Source organism: Mobula birostris, chromosome 28 (assembly GCF_030028105.1).
Source record: "Mobula birostris isolate sMobBir1 chromosome 28, sMobBir1.hap1, whole genome shotgun sequence".
NCBI classification, from domain to species: Eukaryota; Metazoa; Chordata; class Chondrichthyes; order Myliobatiformes; family Myliobatidae; genus Mobula; species Mobula birostris.
In genome coordinates, this window is record NC_092397.1 from 39,210,015 (window position 1) to 39,229,643 (window position 19,629).

A 19,629-nucleotide genomic window follows, 5' to 3' on the forward strand; every position below is an offset into this window, starting at 1 on the left:
TCCGTGCAGAGGACTAAACAGTCAGTGCTTCAGGCCGGGACACTTCATCAGTGTGGGATGAGAAGTTAAGCAGACGGTCTCAGAGCTTCAGAAACCCTGGTCTGATCCATCTGCGGAGTTTGCACGTTCTCCGTTTGACCACCAGAGTCCAAGATAGGAACTGTGAAGATTCAGCACGTCATCTAAGATTTTATAGAAGCTTCTATAGATGTGTGGTGGAGAGTATTTTGATGGGCCGCAGCACAGCCTGGTATGGAAATATCGATGCCCTTGAATGGAAAATCCTACAAAGATAGTGGATACGGCCCAGTCCATCACGGGTAAAGCCCTCCCCACCATTGAGCACATCTGTACTGGACACTGTCGTGGGATGGCAGCATCCATCATCAGGGACCCCCACCACCCAGGACATGCTCTCTTCTCACTGCTGCCATCAGGAAGGAGGTACAGGAGCCTCAGGACCCACACCACCAGGTTCAGGAACAGTTATTACCCTCAACCATCAGGCTCCTGAACCAGTGAGGATAACCTCAACTCTGCACTGATTCCATCGGGAAGGAGGTACAGAAGCCTCAGGTCCCACACCACCAGGTTCAGGAACAGTTATTACCCTCAACCATCAGGCTCCTGAACCAGTGAGGATCACCTCAACTCTGAACTGATTCCATCGGGAAGGAGGTACAGGAGCCTCAGGTCCCACACCACCAGGTTCAGGAACAGTTATTACCCCTCAACCATCAGGCTCCTGAACCAGTGAGGATAACCTCAACTCTGAACTGATTCCATCAGGAAGGAGGTACAGAAGCCTCAGGACCCACACCACCAGGTTCAGGAACAGTTATTACCCCTCAACCATCAGGCTCCTGAACCAGGAGGGGATAACTTCACTCAACTTCACTGAACCGTTCCCACAACCTGTAGATCACTTTCATGAACTCTTTATCTCATGTTCTCAATATTTACTGCTTATTTATTACTATTATTTCTTCCTTTCTATATTTGCACATCTGTTGTCTTTAACACTGACTGAACCAAAGCTGGTGAGGCCTTTCATTGATTCTGTTATGGTTATCTTTCCATTATGGATTTATTGAGTATGAATGTCAGGGTGTAGATGGTGACATACAATAACTTTACTTTCAACAATAAACAGAACGCAACAGACAACCAGATTAATTGGAATCACTTTGATTAGAGACACACAATATGCAATATTACAAAATAAATTAACCTGTTGAGATATTTGAACATTAAGGCTCGAGAGTGTTCGGACTGGCAGTTAGAGGGGAGGCCGCCGTGTGCGGCTGACAGACAGTGAGACCTGCAGCAACCTGCACACACCTAGAAACCAGCACACACAGACACACACACACACACACACACACCAACAGCAGACACACACACACACAGACAGACAAGCGGACACAAACACAGAGGCCAACAACAGCAGGCACACAGACACACAAACACACACACACACACACACACACAGAGGCCAACAGCAGACACACAGACACATTCTCACACACACACACAGACTGACAGACACAGTGATACATACACACACACAGACACAGAGACACACAGACACCACACACACACACACACACACACAGGCCAACAACAGCAGAGTCAGGAGGCTTAAATCCGAGTGTTCACTTGTCGCTTTGGAGGGTGGGCACAAGTCTATCCAGGGTGGGGAGAGTTTCTCACAGCTCAGCAACATTGAGGGTGGAGGAGGGAAGACAGGGTGGGAGGTGGAAGGACAATGTAAAGGGGCGAGGGAGGAGGGAGAGGCAGGAGGGAGGAAGGAGGAGGGAGGGAAGGGAAGAGGCAGGGGAGGGAGGAGGGAGGGAGGAGGGAGGGAGGAGGGAGGAAGGAGGGAGGAAGGAGGGAGGAAGGAGGGAGGAAGGAGGGAGGAACGGGGGAGGAACGGGGGAGGAACGGGGGAGGAACGAGGGAGGAACGAGGGAGGAAGGGAAGGGGATAGGGGAGTGAGACGGAGGAGGGGAGGGAAGGAAAGGAGGGAGGGGGAAGAAGGGGGATAGAAAGGGGAGTGGGAGGAGGGATAGACGAGACAGAACAAAATATCCAACACCCAGCTCCTTGCGTCAATCAGCAAAAGCAGAGTGATCCCCCAGGGGCCTCACCACTTCAGGGAGAACAATGGGGAGGGTGAGTGGGTCAGGATCTTTACCTGGGGTTAGGTTTTCTCCTCACCCCCACCCCATGCCCCTCCAGCAGTACAGGCCGGAGGGAGGTGCTGCACTGTCAGGGCTGAAGTTCTCTGTCCCGGTGGGGAGCAGGAGGCTCTTTCAGTCGAAGTACATCCCAGTGGTACAGCCCAAACCACATGGCCAAAATCACACTGTCCACACATCTGTCTCCAGTGCAGGGATCACACTGCCCGCACATCTGTCTTCAGTGCAGGGATCACACTGTCTAACACCTGTCTCCAGTGCCGGGAACACACTGACACCTGTCTCCAGTGCAGGGATCACACTGTCCGCACATCTGTCTCCAGTGCAGAGAACACACTGTCTGCACATCTGTCTCCAGTGCAGAGAACACACTGTCCACACATCTGTCTCCAGTGCAGGGAACACACTGTCTGACACCCGTCTCCAGTGCTGCGATCACAGTCTGACACCTGTCTCCAGTGCAGGGATCACACTGTCTGACACCTGTCTCCAGTGCAGGGATCACACTGGCTGACATCTGTCTCCAGCACAGGGATCACACTGTTCACACATCTGTCTCCAGTGCCAGGATCACACTGTCTGACATCTGTCTCCAGTGCAGGGATCACACTGTTCGCACGTCTGTCTCCAGTGCAGGGATCACACTGTCTGACATCTGTCTCCAGTGCAGGGATCACAGTGCAGGGACCCCACTGGCTGAACAGTTGTCTCCAGTGCAGGGGTTCACACTGTCTGGACACCAGCCCCAGTGCAGGGGTTCACAGTGCCAGCCCCACATCTGTGTGTAGTCTGGCCTCAGCGTGGCCAGCCCATCTCCACCCCACCAGCCCTGTGGATTGGAACTAGAGCCCACCACAGGCCTCAGTGTCCTCCCAACTGGATCCAGAGAGCAGGGACACTGTGCTTCTTCACACAGGACAGTGTTTACACAGAGAACACCCTCCCCCCTCACACCTCAATACCCACAGCCCTGTAACTCCTGGACCAGGGTGCGTGTGGCTGAGCTGGTTTCTAAGACTGGGGATTCGCCCCTGACCGAGACCCCGACCTCTAGCTCTCTCTTACCAGGAGGCTGCGCTCTATCTACAATAGCACTGTGTTAGGACAGAGGGAGTCAGTCAGCAAGGTCAGTGTTCTGGAAGACTTTGGATAAAACTATTACGCACATCTTTGTTCAGGCACGTGGAGGAGGTATCAGGATAAGGCTCCGAACGCTGTGTCCTGGAAGGCCCCCAAGGGAGCAGGGCACGGTCTTTGGTCCTGGCGATCAGTCAGGGTACGCTCTGCAGTCACTGGAAGAGAAAAGTGAGGGATACACTCAGTGACATAGTGTCCAGGATATGCTCTCCTCTCACTGATGCCACCGGGAAGGAGATACATGAGCCTCAGGTCCCACACCACCAGGTTCAGGAACAGTTATTACTCCTCAACCATCAGGCTCCTGAACCAGTGAGGATAACCTCAACTCTGAACTGATTCCATTGGGAAGGAGGTACAGGAGCCTCAGGTCCCACATCACCAGGTTCAGGAACAGTTATTACCCTCAACCATCAGGCTCCTGAACCAGAGGAGATAACTTCACCTGCCCCATCACAGAACTGTTTCCACAACCTATGGACTCAATTTCAAGGACTCTGAATCTCAAGTTTTTAATATTAACTGGTTGTTTATTTATTATTACTGCTGTCTGTGCTGGCTGTGTTACCGTTCTGTTGAGTGTGGATTTAAATGATTCTATTCTGTTTCTTGCACTTTCTGTGAATGCCCACAAGAAAGAATCTCAGAATTGTAGATGATGACAAAAGTGTACTTTCATAATAAATTTACTGTGAAATTCGTATTGGTCCCCACCCTACGACAGGACGGAGTGACGTGTATCGCTCCCCACCCTACGACAGGGCAGATTCATGTGTCCCCACCCCACGGGAGGACTGAGCGACGTGTATCGGTCCCCACCCTACGACAGGACAGAGTGACGTGTATTGGTCCCCACCCTACGACAGGACAGAGTGACGTGTCCCCACCCTACGACAGGACAGATTCATGTGTCCCCACCCCACGGGAGGACTGAGCGACGTGTATCAGTCCCTACCCTACGACAGGACCGAGTGACGTGTATTGGTCCCCACCCTACGACAGGACCGAGTGACGTGTATCGGTCCCCACCCTACGACAGGACGGAGTGACGTGTATCAGTCCCCACCCTACGACAGGACCGAGTGACATGTATCAGTCCCCACCCTACGACAGGACCGAGTGACATGTCCCCACCCTACGACAGGACAGATTCATGTGTCCCTACCCCACAGGAGGACTGAGTGACGTGTATCAGTCCCCACCCTACGACAAGACAGATTCATGTGTCCCCACCCCACGGGAGGACTGAGTCACGTGTATCGGCCCCCACCCTACGACAGGACCGAGTGACATGACGTATATCAGCTCCTGCATGTTGGTCCTGGGCCTCTGTGATTTGGAACCATGCCGGACTGACCGTGAGTGGACAGACAAGGCACCACGGGCCCCGGAATGGGAAACACACCGAACCTGCTGGAGGAACTCAACTCATCTGTGGAGGGCTGTCGAGTTATCGAGCATTGCAGATTGCAGGAGGTGAGAGCCTTCAGCCCGTCGGTGCATGCTGACTGCAGCGCGCGCTAAGCTGCTCCCAATACTCTCTGTTTGGTCCTTATCCCTGTGTCCCACACCTCTGTGCACACGTTTATTTGTTTCGCTGAGTAATAGTGCACAGAACTGGTCCTTCCTGCCCCCCATCCAGTAAGCCCTAACACACCCCGATTTAACCCTCATCCAATCATGGGAAAATTTCAATGACCAATTAACCTATGCCTTTGGACTGTGCGAGGAAACCAGAGTACTTGGAGGAAACCCAAACAGTTACGGGGAGAATGTCCAGTCTTCTTGGAGAACAGCGTTGAAATTGGCAACAAGGTACACGAGCAGCACTGGGACACTTGGCCCATTAAGTCTGATCTATTTCTCCCTCAGCCCCAATCAGAGGTCCAGAGGGATCTTGGGGTCCGAGTCCATGGGACACTCAAAGCTGCTCCGCAGGCTGGCTTTGAGGTTAAGAAGGCATAAGGTGTATTGGCCTTCATCAGTCGTGGGATTGAGTTTAAGAGCCGAGAGGTAATATTACAGCTATATAGGATCCTGGTCAGATCCCACTTGGAGTACTGTGCTCAGTTCTGATCACCTCACTACAGGAAGGATATGGAAACCATAGAAAGGGTGCAGAGGAGATTTACAAGGCTGTTGCCTGGATTGGGGAGCATGCCTTATGAGAATTGGTTGAGTGAACTCGGCCTTTTCTCCTTGGAGCAACGGAGGATGAGAGGTGACCTGATAGAGGTGTACAAGATATTGAGAGGCATTGATCGTGTGGATAGTCAGAGGCTTTTCCCCAGGGTTGAAATGGCTAGCACAAGAGGGCATGGTTTTTAAGGTGCTGGGGAGTCGGTACAGAGGAGATGTTGGGTAAGTGTTTTATGCAGAGAGTGGTGAGTGCATGGAATGGGCTGCTGGCAGCGGTGGTCGAGCCGGAAACGATAGGGTCTTTTACTCCTGAATGGCTACATGGAGCTTAGAAAAATAAAGGGCTATGGGTAAAGCCTAGGTAGTTCTAAGGTAGGGAGATATTCGGCACAGCTTTGTGGGACAAAGGGCCTGTATTGTGCTATATATTTCTAATCTCCAGCCTACTCCCCGCATCCCTTCACGCCCTGACCAATCAAGAACCCATTAACACCTGCCTTAAATATAACCAATGACTTGGCTTCCACAGGCAACTGTGGCAATGAATTCTACATATTCACCAGCCTCGGGCTAAAGAAATCCCTCCTTATCTCTGTTCTGAATGGGCATCCCTCTGTTATGAGGCTGTGCCCTCTAGTCCTAGATTACCCAACTATAGGAAAAATCCTCTCCACATCCAATCTATCTGTGTCCTTTGGTCCCAGACTCCCCCACTATAGGAAACATCCTCTCCACATCACCTCTATCTGCGTCCTCTGGTCCGAGACTCCCCCACTATAGGAAACATCCTCTCCACATCCACTCTAAACTGTGTCCCCTTGTCCTAGACTCCTCCACTGTGGGAAACATCCTCTCCACATCCACTCTGTGTCCCCTGGTCCTAGATTCCCCAACTATAGGAAAAATCCTCTCCACATCCACTCTACCTGTGCCCTCTGGTCCTAGACTCCCCCACTATAGGAAACATTCTCCCCACATCCACTCTATCTGTGTCCTCTGGTCCTAGACTCCCCCATTATATTAAACATCCTCTCCACATCCACTCTATCTGTGTCCTCTGGTATTAGACTCCCCCACCATAGGAAACATCCTCTCCACATCCACTCTATCTGTGTCCTCTGGTCTTAGACTCCCCCACTATAGGAAACATCCTCTCCATATCCACTCTATCTGTGTCCTCTGGTCCTAGACTCCCTCACTATAGTAAACATCCTCTCCACATCCACTCTATCTGTGTCCTCTGGTCCGAGACTCCCCGACTATAGTAAACATCCTCTCTACATCCACTCTATCTGTGTCCTCTGGTCTTAGACTCCCTCACTATAGGAAACATCCTCTCCACATCCACTCTATCTGTGTCCTCTGGTGTTAGACTCCCCCAGTACAGGAAACATCCTCTCCACATGCATTCTATGGAGGCCTTTCAACATTGAATAGGTTTCATTGAGAACTTCCCCCCAATCTTTTAAATTCCAGTGAGTACAGGCCCAAAGCCATCAAATGTTTCTCATATGTTAACCTCTTTAATTCCCAGAATCATTTTTGTGAATCTTCTCTGAACCCTCTCCTATGTCAGCACATCCTTTCTTAGATAACGGCTCAAAACTGCTCTCAATACTCCGTGTTGTCTAACCAATGCCTATAAAGCCTCAGTATTACAAACCCCATTTCCAGAAAAGTTGGGATATTTGCCAAAATGCAATAAAAACATAATTCACGTCAACCTTTACTTAACTGATAAAAGTACAAAGAAAAGATTTACCAAGATTTTCAATAGTTTTACTGACCAACTTAATTGTATTTTGAAAACATACACAAATTTAGAATTTGATGGCTGCAACACACTCAACAAAAGTTGGGACAGAGACATGTTTACCATTGTGTTACATCACCTTTCCTTTTAATAACACTTTTTAATGGTTTTGGATCTGAGGATACTAATTGTAGTAGATTTGCAATCGGAAATTTGTCCATTCGTGCTTGATATAAGACTTCAGCTGCTCAGCAGTCCGTGGTCTCCGTTGTCTGATTCTCCTCTTCATGATGCACCATACATTTTCAATAGGAGATAGATCTGGACTGGCAGCAGGCCAGTCAAGCACACACACTCTGTGTCTACAAAGCCACGCTGTTGTAGCCCGTGCAGAATGTGGTCTGGCATTGTCCTGCTGAAATAAGCATGGACGTCCTGGGAAGAGACGTCACCTTGATGGCAACATACGTCTCTCTAAAATCCTAATATACGCCTCAGAGTCAATGGTACCTTCACATACATGCAACTCACCCATACCGTGGGCACTGATGCACCCCCATACCATCACAGATGCTGGCTTTTGCACCTTTCGCTGATAACAATCTGGATGGTCGTTTTCATCTTTGGCACGGAGAACTCGACGCTCCTTTTTTCCGAAAACTAGCTGAAATGTGGACTCATCTGACCACAGCACACGGTTCCACGGTCTTTCGGTCCATCTGAGATGAGCTGGGGCCCAGAGAACTCGCCGGCGTTTCCGCATAGAGTTGATGTATGGCTTCCTCCTTGCGTAATACAGTTTCAAGTTGCATTTCTGGATGCAGTGACAGACTGTGTTGAGTGACAATGGTTTTCCGAAGTACTCCCTAGCCCAGGTGGCTATAATTGTCACAGTAGCATGATGGTTTCTTAGGCAGTGCCACCTGAGGGCTCGAAGATCACGCGCTTTCAACAGTGGTTTCTGACCTTGCCCTTTACACACTGAGATGTCTCTGAATTCTCTGAATCTTTTCACAATATTATGTACTGTAGATGTTGAAAGGCCTAAATTCTCTGCAATCTTGCGCTGAGAAATGTTCCTTTTGAACTGACTAACAATTCTCTCACGAATTTTGGCACAAAGGGGTGAGCCACGACCCATCCTTGCTTGCAAAGACCGAGCCTTTGACGGACGCTACTTTTATACCCAGTCATGATACCTCACCGGCTACCAATTAGCCTGCTTAATGTGGAGTCTGCCAAACCGGTGTTACTTGAATACTCTGTGTACTTTTCAATCTTATATTCTAAATTTGTGACAAAATACAATTAAGTTGGTCAGTAAAACTAGTTAAAATATTTTCTTTGTACTTCTGTCAGTAAATAAAGGTTCACGTGAATTAACATATCACAGATTTTTGTTTTTATTGCATTTTGGAAAATATCCAAACTTTTCTGGAAATGGGGTTTGTACATGCAACACACACAAAATGCTGGAGGAACTCAGCAGGCCAGGCAGCATCGATAGAAAGAAAGTATGGTCGACGTTTCGGGCCGAGACCCTTCAGCAGGACTGGAGAAAAAAAAACTGAGGAGTTGATTTTGAAAGGTGGGGAGAGGGGAGAGAGAAACGGCAGGCGATTGGTGAAACTTGGTGGGAGAGGGATGGAGCAAAGAGCTAGGAAGTTGATTGGTGAAAGAGACAGAAGGCCAAGGGAGAAAAGGAGGTGAGCACCAGAGGGAGGTGATGGCAGCCAAGGAGACAACATGAGAGAGGGGCAACGGGAAGGGAAATGATGAAGGGGGGGGGGGTTGGAGGCATTACTGGAAGTTTGAGAAATCAATGTTCATGCCATCAGGTTGGAGACTACCCAAACGGAAGATAAGGTGTTGTTCCTTAGGTTCCTCCAAACTAAGCCACAAGTGGCTGTGGAGGCCAAGTCATTGGGTGCATTTAAGGCAGAGATAGATAGGTTCTTGATTCGCCAGGGCTAATCAATATGGGGAGAAGGCAGGGGAGTGGGGATAAATTAGATCAGCCCATGACAGAATGGCGGAGCAGACTCGATGGGCCAAACAGCTTACTTCTGCTCCTATATCTTATGGTCTCATGGTGTTATATTGATAGTGGAGGAGGCCATAGATGGACATATTGGAATGGGATTGGGAAGTGGAATTAAAATGGGTGGCCACTAGGAGAACCCCTCCTTCTGGCAGAGGTAGATAGGGAGATAGGTCTCCCTATCTACATCGGTCTCACCAACATACAGGAGGCCACACCGGGAGCACCATTTACAGTAGATGACCCCGACAGATTCAAAGGTGAAGTGTCATCTCACGTGGAAGGATTGCTTGGGGCTCTGAATGGCAGGGAGGGAGGACGTATAGGGGCAAGTGTAGCACTTGCTCTGCTTGCAAGGATGAGTGTCAGGAGGGAGATCAGTGGGGAGGGATGAACAGACAAGGGACTCACAAAGCAGAAAGTGGGGGGGAGTGGGAGGGAAAGATGTGTCTGTTGGTGGGATCCAGTTGGAGGTGGCGGAAGTTTCGGAGAATTATGTGATGGACGCAGAGGCGCCTAGGTGAGGATAGGGGAAACCCTACACCTGGTAGGGTGGCAGGAGGATGGAGTAAGAGCAGATATGTGTGAAATGGAAGAGATGTGGATGAGGGCAGCGTTGATGGTGGAAGAAGGGAAGCCCCTTTCTTTGAAAAAGGAGGACATCTTCATTCTAGAATGAAAAGTCTCATCCTGAGAGCAGATGCGGCAGAGATGGAGGGACTGAGAGAAGGGGATGACATTTTTACAAGTAGCAGGGTGGGATGAGGTATAGGCCAGGTAGCTGTGAGAGTCCATTGGCTTACAATAGACACCAGTAAATAAGCTATCTCCAGAGATGGAGACAGTGAGATGAAGAAAGGGAAGAGAAGTGTTGGGAATGGACTGGGTGAACTTGAGGCCAGGTGGAAGTTGGAGGCAAAGTGGATGAAATTACATTCTTGCTTTCAGTATTCTCATCCTCTCGAATTGAATGCTAACATCGTATTTGACTTCCTCACCACTGACTCAGCCTGCAGGTTAAGCTTTAGGGAACCTGGCGTGAGGACTCCCACGTCGCTTTGCACACCTCAGAGCTCCGAACTCCGACAACAGCCGTAACAGCACCTTGCTATGCTACCGTGTCACCCGATCCAAGTGGTCAGTTGACGTTTCGGGTCAGGTTGGAAGGTCTGAACAGGGGAGGGCGGAGATTCGAGCATCTTCACTTTGAGCCCACTGGCAGTGAGATACTGTGAGAACCAATAAAAAGTCTGTGTGGGCTGGAAGAGACCATTTGCATTTCTGAGTGGGCAGCACCTTGCCCTCCGGTTACAATTTAACCTCAACCTCTTCACACTTGGTCATCCAGTACAGAAGGAGCAGGCCGCTGGGAGGGCTTCCTGCTAGCCTTGCTCCAGGGCCTGGTCAAACTAGCTCTGGGCAGGACACGCAGGCAAGGAGTCTGAGGGTTCTGCCCCGGCCAACTGCCTGGTAACGGAACACTAGAGTGCAGCCCCTTTGGCCCACAGTGTGGTGCTGACCTTTCAACCTATGACCTTGTCATGTTAGCGTAGCGGACAGACAACAGCTCAGGACTTCAGAGTTCAATTCCAAAGTCATTTGTACGTCCTCCCTCGTGGAATGTGTGGGTTTCCTCCCACAGTCCAAAGATGTACCAGTTGGGCAAATTGGTCATTGAAAATTGTCCTGTGATTAGGCTAGGGTTAAGCCAGGAGCTGCTGGGCAGTGATGTTCGAAGTGCTGGAGGGGCCCATTCCAAACTCTACCTCAATAGATAAAAACTCTCAGCTCAATCTAACCCCTCCCTCCATCTTGCCCTCTTCTGCATCTCCCTAGACAAGATGCTCAGGGACACTGTGGAGGTGTTCAGGGACTGAACTTCCCTCTGTACTGTCCCATCACACATTCCCCAGGTGGTGAGAGTGCCCGGGTGTCTGGCATAGATCTGTTCACCGCTGGTGACACTTACTGAGATGGGTAGTGCCCGGGAGCCTGGCGCGGATCTGTTCACCCTCTGGTGACACTTACCGAGATGGGGAGAGTGCCCAGGTGACTGGCACAGATCTGTTCACCCACTGGTGACACTTACCGAGATGGGGAGAGTGCCCGAGTGCCTGGCACGGATATGTTCACCCGCTGGTGACACTTACCGAGATGGGGAGAGTGCCCGGGTGCCTGGCACGGATCTGTTCACCCTCTGGTGACACTTACCGAGATGGGGAGAGTGCCCGGGTGACTGGCACGGATCTGTTCACCCACTGGTGACACTTACCGAGATGGGGAGAGTGCCCGGGTGCCTGGCACAGATATGTTCACCCGCTGGTGACACTTACCGAGATGGGGAGAGTGCCCGGGTGACTGGCACAGATCTGTTCACCCTCTGGTGACACTTACCAAGATGGGGAGAGTGCCCGGGTGACTGGCACGGATCTGTTCATCCTCTGGTGACACTTACCGAGATGGGGAGAGTGCCCGGGTGACTGGCAGGGATCTGTTCACCCGCTGGTGACACTTACCGAGACAGGGAGAGTGCCCGGGTGCCTGGCACGGATCTGTTCACCCTCTAGTGACACTTACCGAGATGGGGAGAGTGCCCGGGTATGTTCACCTGCTGTTGACACTTACTGAGAAGGGTAGTGCCCGGGTGCCTGGCACGGATACGTTCACCTGCTGGTGACACTTACCGAAGGTGGCGTGGCATCTTTCGCTACTGTGTCCTTGAGGTGTACAGCGAAGATTGTTTCTGCGTGGTTCAGATACTCGGCCACCCTCTTTTTAATAGCATCTTGCCTCTCTGCACTTGGCTCGCCTTAAGAGGAAAAACGCCTGTTAGCTGTCGTTTGGCCGCAACCCCTCCCAGAGCAGTAACTGTTTCCCCCACACCCCAGCGGCAGTAAACGCCAGTTCCATCCATGCCCAAGTGATTGTTGAGCTGGGAGTTTTTATCAGCCACAACGCCGTAAGATACCAGAGCAGAATCAGGCCATGCGCCCCATCGGGTCTGTTCCGCCATTGTGCGATGGCTGATTGATCTTCCCTCTCAACCCCACTCTCCTGCCTTCTCCCCGTCACCTTTCAACCCCTTATCAAACAACAACCTAGCAAACTTTCCACTCAATCTATCCAAGGTTATGATGGGGAGTGAGCTTATTTTCTTGTTGTTGCTTGTCATATGTCGCCTACACGTTGTTGTATGGTGTCTACACGTTGTTGTATGCTGTCTATGGTGTCTATGCTGTGTATGTTGTCTACGCATTGTCGTACGCTGTCTACACATTGTGTGTTGTCTACGCGTTGTATGTTGTCTACACATTGTCGGACGGTGTCTACACGTTGTACAGTATCTACACATTGTTGTATTGTGTCTACACGTTATTGTATTGCATCTACATGTTGTTGTATTGTGTCAAGAGGACACAGGTTTAAGGTGTTTGGAAGTAGGTACAGAGGAGATGTCAGGGGTAAGTTTTTTACTCAAAGTGTTGAGTGCGTGGAATGGGCTGCCGGCAACGGTGGTGGAGGCGGATATGATAGGGTCTTTTAAGAGACTCCTGGATAGGTACAAGGAGCTTAGAAAAATAGAGGCCTGGTAATTTCTAAGACAGCTTTGTGGGCCGAAGGGCCTGTGTTGTGCTGTAGGTTTTCTATGTCTCTATTGTGGGTTTGCTAGAATGTGTGGTGACCCTTGCCGGCTGCCCCCAGCACATCGTCAGACTGTGTTGGTTGTTAACGCAAACAATGCAGTTCACCGCCTGTTTTGATGTTCGTCTGATTAATACAGAACAACCATCTAACCAAACACCAGCAGGTTCAGCACCTACCCTGGAGGCCTCTCAGCAGAATGGCCACCCCACTGCGGTAACAATTCAAGGCCAGTTCATACTCCTGGGCCGCCTCCTGCTCCAGAGCCTTTTTGATGCAGGCCGCTGCCGCACTCAAGTAGTCGGCGCCCTCCAGCCCCTCGATCCCAAGCGAGTGCTCACTGTCCGGCGACGACACCCTCAGGGTTAACAGTCTGGCTTCCAGGTCCTCGGGGTCCCTGGGCTCCTCCGCCCGGCCACTGGCGACCGAGAGTGCCTCTAAGTTACTCTGCCAAGCGCAGGCAGGGGCAGCCTCTGTAACAGCAGAGTCACAGCGTCAATTAGAACACAGGCCCTTCAGCCCATACTGACTGATAGTCCTCTCCAGCCTCTGTAACAGCAGAGTCACAGCGTCAATTAGAACACAGGCCCTTCAGCCCATACTGACTGATATTCCTCTCCAGCCTCTGTAACAGCAGAGTCACAGCGTCAATAAGAACACAGGCCCTTCAGCCCATACTGACTGATATTCCTCTCCAGCCTCTGTAACAGCAGAGTCACAGCGTCAATAAGAACACAGGCCCTTCAGCCCATACTGACTGATAGTCCTCTCCAGCCTCTGTAACAGCAGAGTCACAGCGTCAATTAGAACACAGGCCCTTCAGCCCATACTGACTGATATTCTTCTCCAGCCTTCTACCTATTCTCCAGCCTCAACCCCACCTTTTCATTCTGGCATCTTCCCCCTTCCTTTCCTGAGGAAGAAGGGTCTCGGCCCAAAACGCCGACTGTTTCTGATGCTTGCTGAGTTCCTCCAGCATTCAGAGTGTGTGTTACCGACTATTTATTGATTGAGATAGAGCACGGACTAGACACTTCTGACCCTCCGAGCCACACCGCCCAGTAACCAACCCCTCCAACTGAAACCTAATTACGGGACAATTTACCATGACCAGTTAACCTACTGACCTGTATGTCCTGGTCAAAGACAGCACAACAGCATCTCTACTTCAGGGACCTGTGGAGGTTCGGCATGTCATCAAAAACATTTACAAACTTCTACAGATGTGTGGTGGACAGTGCGCTGACTGGCTGCATTACGGCCTGGTATGGGAGCACCAATGCCTTCGAGCAGAAAATTCTACAAAAGGTAGTGGATTTGGTCCGGTGCATCACAGGTAAAACCCTCCCAACCATTGAGCACATCTACACGAAACGTTGCCGTAGAAAAGCAGCATCCATCATCAGAGATCCTCACCACCCAGGCCGAGCTCTTTCTCTCTGCTGCCATCAGGAAGGAGGTACAGGAGCCTCAGGTCCCACCCCACCAGGTTCAGGAACAGTTATTACCCCTCAACCATCAGACTCCTGAACCAGTGAGGATAACCTCAACTCTGAACTGATTCCATCGGGAAGGAGGTACAGGAGCCTCAGGTCCCACACCACCAGGTTCAGGAACAGTTATTACCCCTCAACCATCAGGCTCCTGAACCAGAGGGGATAAACTCAACTCTGAACTGATTCCATCAGGAAGGAGGTACAGGAGCCTCAGGTCCCACACCACCAGGTTCAGGAACAGTTATTACCCCTCAACCATCAGGCTCCTGAACCAGAGGGGATAAACTCAACTTTGAACTGATTCCATCGGGAAGGAGGTACAGGAGCCTCAGGACTCACACTACCCACTCACCCCTGACACTCCTTCTCTGCCACCTGTCCCTCACCCCTCCCACAGTGCCCCACCCTCACCATTCCCAACATCCTTTGCTCCCGCCAGATTTACAGACTCGCTCTCCGCTCCACGTTGACAAGTACAGTACTGTGCAAAAGTTATAGGCACTCTGGCTATATAAGTATGCCTAAGACTTTTGCACGGCATTGTATATGTCACCACATACAACCCTGAGATTCACTTTCTTGTGGGCATACTCAATAAATCCATTAACTGTAAAAGAATCAATGAAAGATCACACCAACAGGGTGGACAACCAGAGTGCAAAAGATAACAAACTGTCCAAATACAAAAAAAAATAAATAAGCAATAAATATCAAGAACATGAGATGAAGAGTCCTTGAAAGCGAGTCCGTAAGTTGTAGGAACAGTTCAGTGATGAGGCAAGTGAAGTTGAGTGAAGTTATCCTCACTGGTTCAGGAGCCTGATGGTTGAGGGTAATAACTGTTCCTGAACCTGGTGGTGTGGGACCTGAGGCTCCTGTACCTCCCTCCTGATGGAATCAGTTCAGAGTTGAGGTTATCCTCACTGGTTCAGGAGCCTGATGGTTGAGGGTAATAACTGTTCCTGAACCTGGTGGTGTGGGACCTGAGGCTCCTGTACCTCCTTCCCGATGGAATCAGTTCAGAGTTGAGGTTATCCTCACTGGTTCAGGAGCCTGATGGTTGAGGGGTAATAACTGTTCCTGAACCTGGTGGTGTGGGGACCTGAGGCTCCTGTACCTCCTTCCCGATGGAATCAGTTCAGAGTTGAGGTTACATAGAAACATAGAAAATAGGTGCAGGAGTAGGCCATTCGGCCCTTCGAGCCTGCACCGCCATTTATTATGATCATGGCTGATTATCCAACTCACAACCCCGCCCCAGCCTTCCCTCCATACCCCCTGATCCCTTTAGCCACAAGGGCTATATCTAACTCCCTCTTAAATATAGCCAATGTACTGGCCTCAACTGTTTCCTGTGGCAGAGAATTCCACAGATTCACCACTCTCTGTGTGAAGAAGTTTTTCCTAATCTCGGTCCTAAAAGGCTTCCCCTTTATCCTCAAACTGTGACCCCTCGATCTGGACTTCCCCAACATCGGGAACAATCTTCCTGCATCTAGCCTGTCCAATCCTTTTAGGATTTTATACGTTTCAATCAGATCCCCCCTCAATCTTCTAAATTCCAACGAGTACAAGCCCAGTTCATCCAGTCTTTCTTCATATGAAAGTCCGGTGAACCTTCTTTGTACTCCCTCTGTGGCAAGGATGTCTTTCCTTAGATTAGGGGACCAAAACTGCACACAATACTCCAGGTGTGGTCTCACCAAGGCCTTGTACAACTGCAGTAGTACCTCCCTGCTCCTGTACTCAAATCCTCTCGCTATAAATGCCAGCATACCATTCGCCTTATCCTCACTGGTTCAGGAGCCTGATGGTTGAGGGTAATAACTGTTCCTGAACCTGGTGGTGTGGGACCTGAGGCTCCTGTACCTCCTTCCCGATGGAATCAGTTCAGAGTTGAGGTTATCCTCACTGGTTCAGGAGCCTGATGGTTGAGGGGTAATAACTGTTCCTGAACCTGGTGGTGTGGGGACCTGAGGCTCCTGTACCTCCTTCCCGATGGAATCAGTTCAGAGTTGAGGTTACATAGAAACATAGAAAATAGGTGCAGGAGTAGGCCATTCGGCCCTTCGAGCCTGCACCGCCATTTATTATGATCATGGCTGATTATCCAACTCACAACCCCGCCCCAGCCTTCCCTCCATACCCCCTGATCCCTTTAGCCACAAGGGCTATATCTAACTCCCTCTTAAATATAGCCAATGTACTGGCCTCAACTGTTTCCTGTGGCAGAGAATTCCACAGATTCACCACTCTCTGTGTGAAGAAGTTTTTCCTAATCTCGGTCCTAAAAGGCTTCCCCTTTATCCTCAAACTGTGACCCCTCGATCTGGACTTCCCCAACATCGGGAACAATCTTCCTGCATCTAGCCTGTCCAATCCTTTTAGGATTTTATACGTTTCAATCAGATCCCCCCTCAATCTTCTAAATTCCAACGAGTACAAGCCCAGTTCATCCAGTCTTTCTTCATATGAAAGTCCGGTGAACCTTCTTTGTACTCCCTCTGTGGCAAGGATGTCTTTCCTTAGATTAGGGGACCAAAACTGCACACAATACTCCAGGTGTGGTCTCACCAAGGCCTTGTACAACTGCAGTAGTACCTCCCTGCTCCTGTACTCAAATCCTCTCGCTATAAATGCCAGCATACCATTCGCCTTATCCTCACTGGTTCAGGAGCCTGATGGTTGAGGGTAATAACTGTTCCTGAACCTGGTGGTGTGGGACCTGAGGCTCCTGTACCTCCTTCCCGATGGAATCAGTTCAGAGTTGAGGTTATCCTCACTGGTTCAGGAGCCTGATGGTTGAGGGGTAATAACTGTTCCTGAACCTGGTGGTGTGGGGACCTGAGGCTCCTGTACCTCCTTCCCGATGGAATCAGTTCAGAGTTGAGGTTACATAGAAACATAGAAAATAGGTGCAGGAGTAGGCCATTCGGCCCTTCGAGCCTGCACCGCCATTTATTATGATCATGGCTGATTATCCAACTCACAACCCCGCCCCAGCCTTCCCTCCATACCCCCTGATCCCTTTAGCCACAAGGGCTATATCTAACTCCCTCTTAAATATAGCCAATGTACTGGCCTCAACTGTTTCCTGTGGCAGAGAATTCCACAGATTCACCACTCTCTGTGTGAAGAAGTTTTTCCTAATCTCGGTCCTAAAAGGCTTCCCCTTTATCCTCAAACTGTGACCCCTCGATCTGGACTTCCCCAACATCGGGAACAATCTTCCTGCATCTAGCCTGTCCAATCCTTTTAGGATTTTATACGTTTCAATCAGATCCCCCCTCAATCTTCTAAATTCCAACGAGTACAAGCCCAGTTCATCCAGTCTTTCTTCATATGAAAGTCCTGCCATCCCAGGAATCAATCTGGTGAACCTTCTTTGTACTCCCTCTGTGGCAAGGATGTCTTTCCTTAGATTAGGGGACCAAAACTGCACACAATACTCCAGGTGTGGTCTCACCAAGGCCTTGTACAACTGCAGTAGTACCTCCCTGCTCCTGTACTCAAATCCTCTCGCTATAAATGCCAGCATACCATTCGCCTTATCCTCACTGGTTCAGGAGCCTGATGGTTGAGGGGTAATAACTGTTCCTGAACCTGGTGGTGAGAGTCCTGAGGCTCCTGTACCTCCTTCCCGATGGCAGCAGTGAGAAGAGAGCATGTCCTGGGTGGTGGGGTCCCTGATGATGGATGCTGCTGACCTGTAACACTGCTCCATGCAAATGTACTCAATATTGGGGAGGGCTTTACCCGTGATGGACTGGGCCATATCCACATGGAAAATAAATCTGAATCTGAATCCTCTACCCACCCCCTGATGGTAGTAACACTGGAGGAACACTCTTGGCAAGGGGTAACAACCTACCTTCCTTGGCACATGGGTCAAAGAGTGCCAGTTCACTGTCAGGCAGGGAGGATCCAGCCTGGGGCCTTCTCTCATCATCGTCTACCTCCTTCCCGATGTCAGTCAGGGAGCGGGCATCATCATCCTCCTCTGCCCACCCAGAGTCCGGCTCTCCTGTGGCAGGAAGAATCACAATCATGAATGGGAGACCATTGCTACTCTGTGGAAGAAGAGGGCTCTGTATACTGACCACCAATGTTCCCTCTAATTTATTTTTTACAGCAGTGTGGACCAACCATTGCTCTGAGTGGGAAATTTTTTACACGGCCTGAAAACAGCGTGGCATTTTGAATATTTTATTTTGTAATTTTCACATCAAACAAATACAAACCACAACTCACAACACAAGTAAACAATGTCAGGCAGTCAAAACAACTGACAGGCACAAGTGCAAAAGTAAAATGTTTTGAGTAGATGGCGTTGGCGCTCAGCAGGTCAACGGTTTACAACAATGAGTTACCAGCTTCCATTCTGTGTTTATTGTGACAATTTGTGACAGTGTTGTAACTTGAAACACTGACAATGTTAATACATTGAAGTTCTAAAATGTTTCAAAGTAAAGGCTGTGGTATGTTTATTATTTACAAAATTTATGAATAATGTTCATTAACACAATTAATAACAGGGTATTTCACAATTATGTTAACAAAGATTTCAAAATGATATTAGCTTATCAAAACTATATTACAGCTATGCAGCAACAAATGCTAAGTGCACGGGAGTATTTCAGTTATTGCGTGGTCACACACCCCCAGCGAACAGTGCTGCTGCCCCCACCCTCCAAACCCTCCAGAACTTGGCCTTTTCTCCTTGGAGCGGCGGAGGATGTGAGGTGCATAAGATGATGAGAGGCATTGATCCTGTGGATAGTCAGAGGCTTTTCCCCTGGGCTGAAATGGCTTGCACGAGACAGCAGAGTTTTAAGGTGCTTGTGAGTAGGTACGGAGGAGATGTCAAGGGTAAGTTTTTTTATGCAGATAATGGTGAGTGCATAGAATGGGCTGCTGGCGACGGTGGTGAGGGCGGATACCATAGGGTCTTTTAAGAGACTCCTGGATAGGTACATGGAGCTTAGAAAAATAGAGGGCTAGGGGTAATCCTAGTCATTTCTTGCTAGGTGCAGTCTTTGCTGCACCTTTAATCACATCTTGGCTGGAGCTGGGTGAGCAGAACCATGCACAATGCTCCAGGTGTGTCGCACCAATATACTTCACAGGAGTAACATGACACCCCAGCTCCTGGATTCTCAATACCCCATTCATGAAGCCCGCAGGCCGAATGCCTCCTTCTCCAGCCTCTCTGTTACCAAA

At 49.8% G+C, this 19,629-nt stretch overlaps 1 protein-coding gene across 2 annotated transcripts in view; it reads right to left on the bottom strand.

Moving 5' to 3' along the window:
• Window positions 1-1,067: 1,067 nt before the first annotated feature.
• snx15 (sorting nexin 15) overlaps window positions 1,068-19,629 on the bottom strand; it is a 33,895-nt gene continuing 15,333 nt past the window's right edge. For both annotated transcript variants that reach the window (XM_072245472.1, XM_072245471.1), the window contains exons 6-9: window positions 18,281-18,433; window positions 13,093-13,386; window positions 11,956-12,080; window positions 1,068-3,493 (exon numbers count right to left, since the gene is read on the bottom strand). In XM_072245472.1, coding sequence (XP_072101573.1) covers window positions 3,491-3,493; window positions 11,956-12,080; window positions 13,093-13,386; window positions 18,281-18,433 — 575 coding nt within the window. In that variant the 3' untranslated portion in view covers window positions 1,068-3,490. The remainder of the gene's footprint in view (window positions 3,494-11,955; window positions 12,081-13,092; window positions 13,387-18,280; window positions 18,434-19,629) is intronic.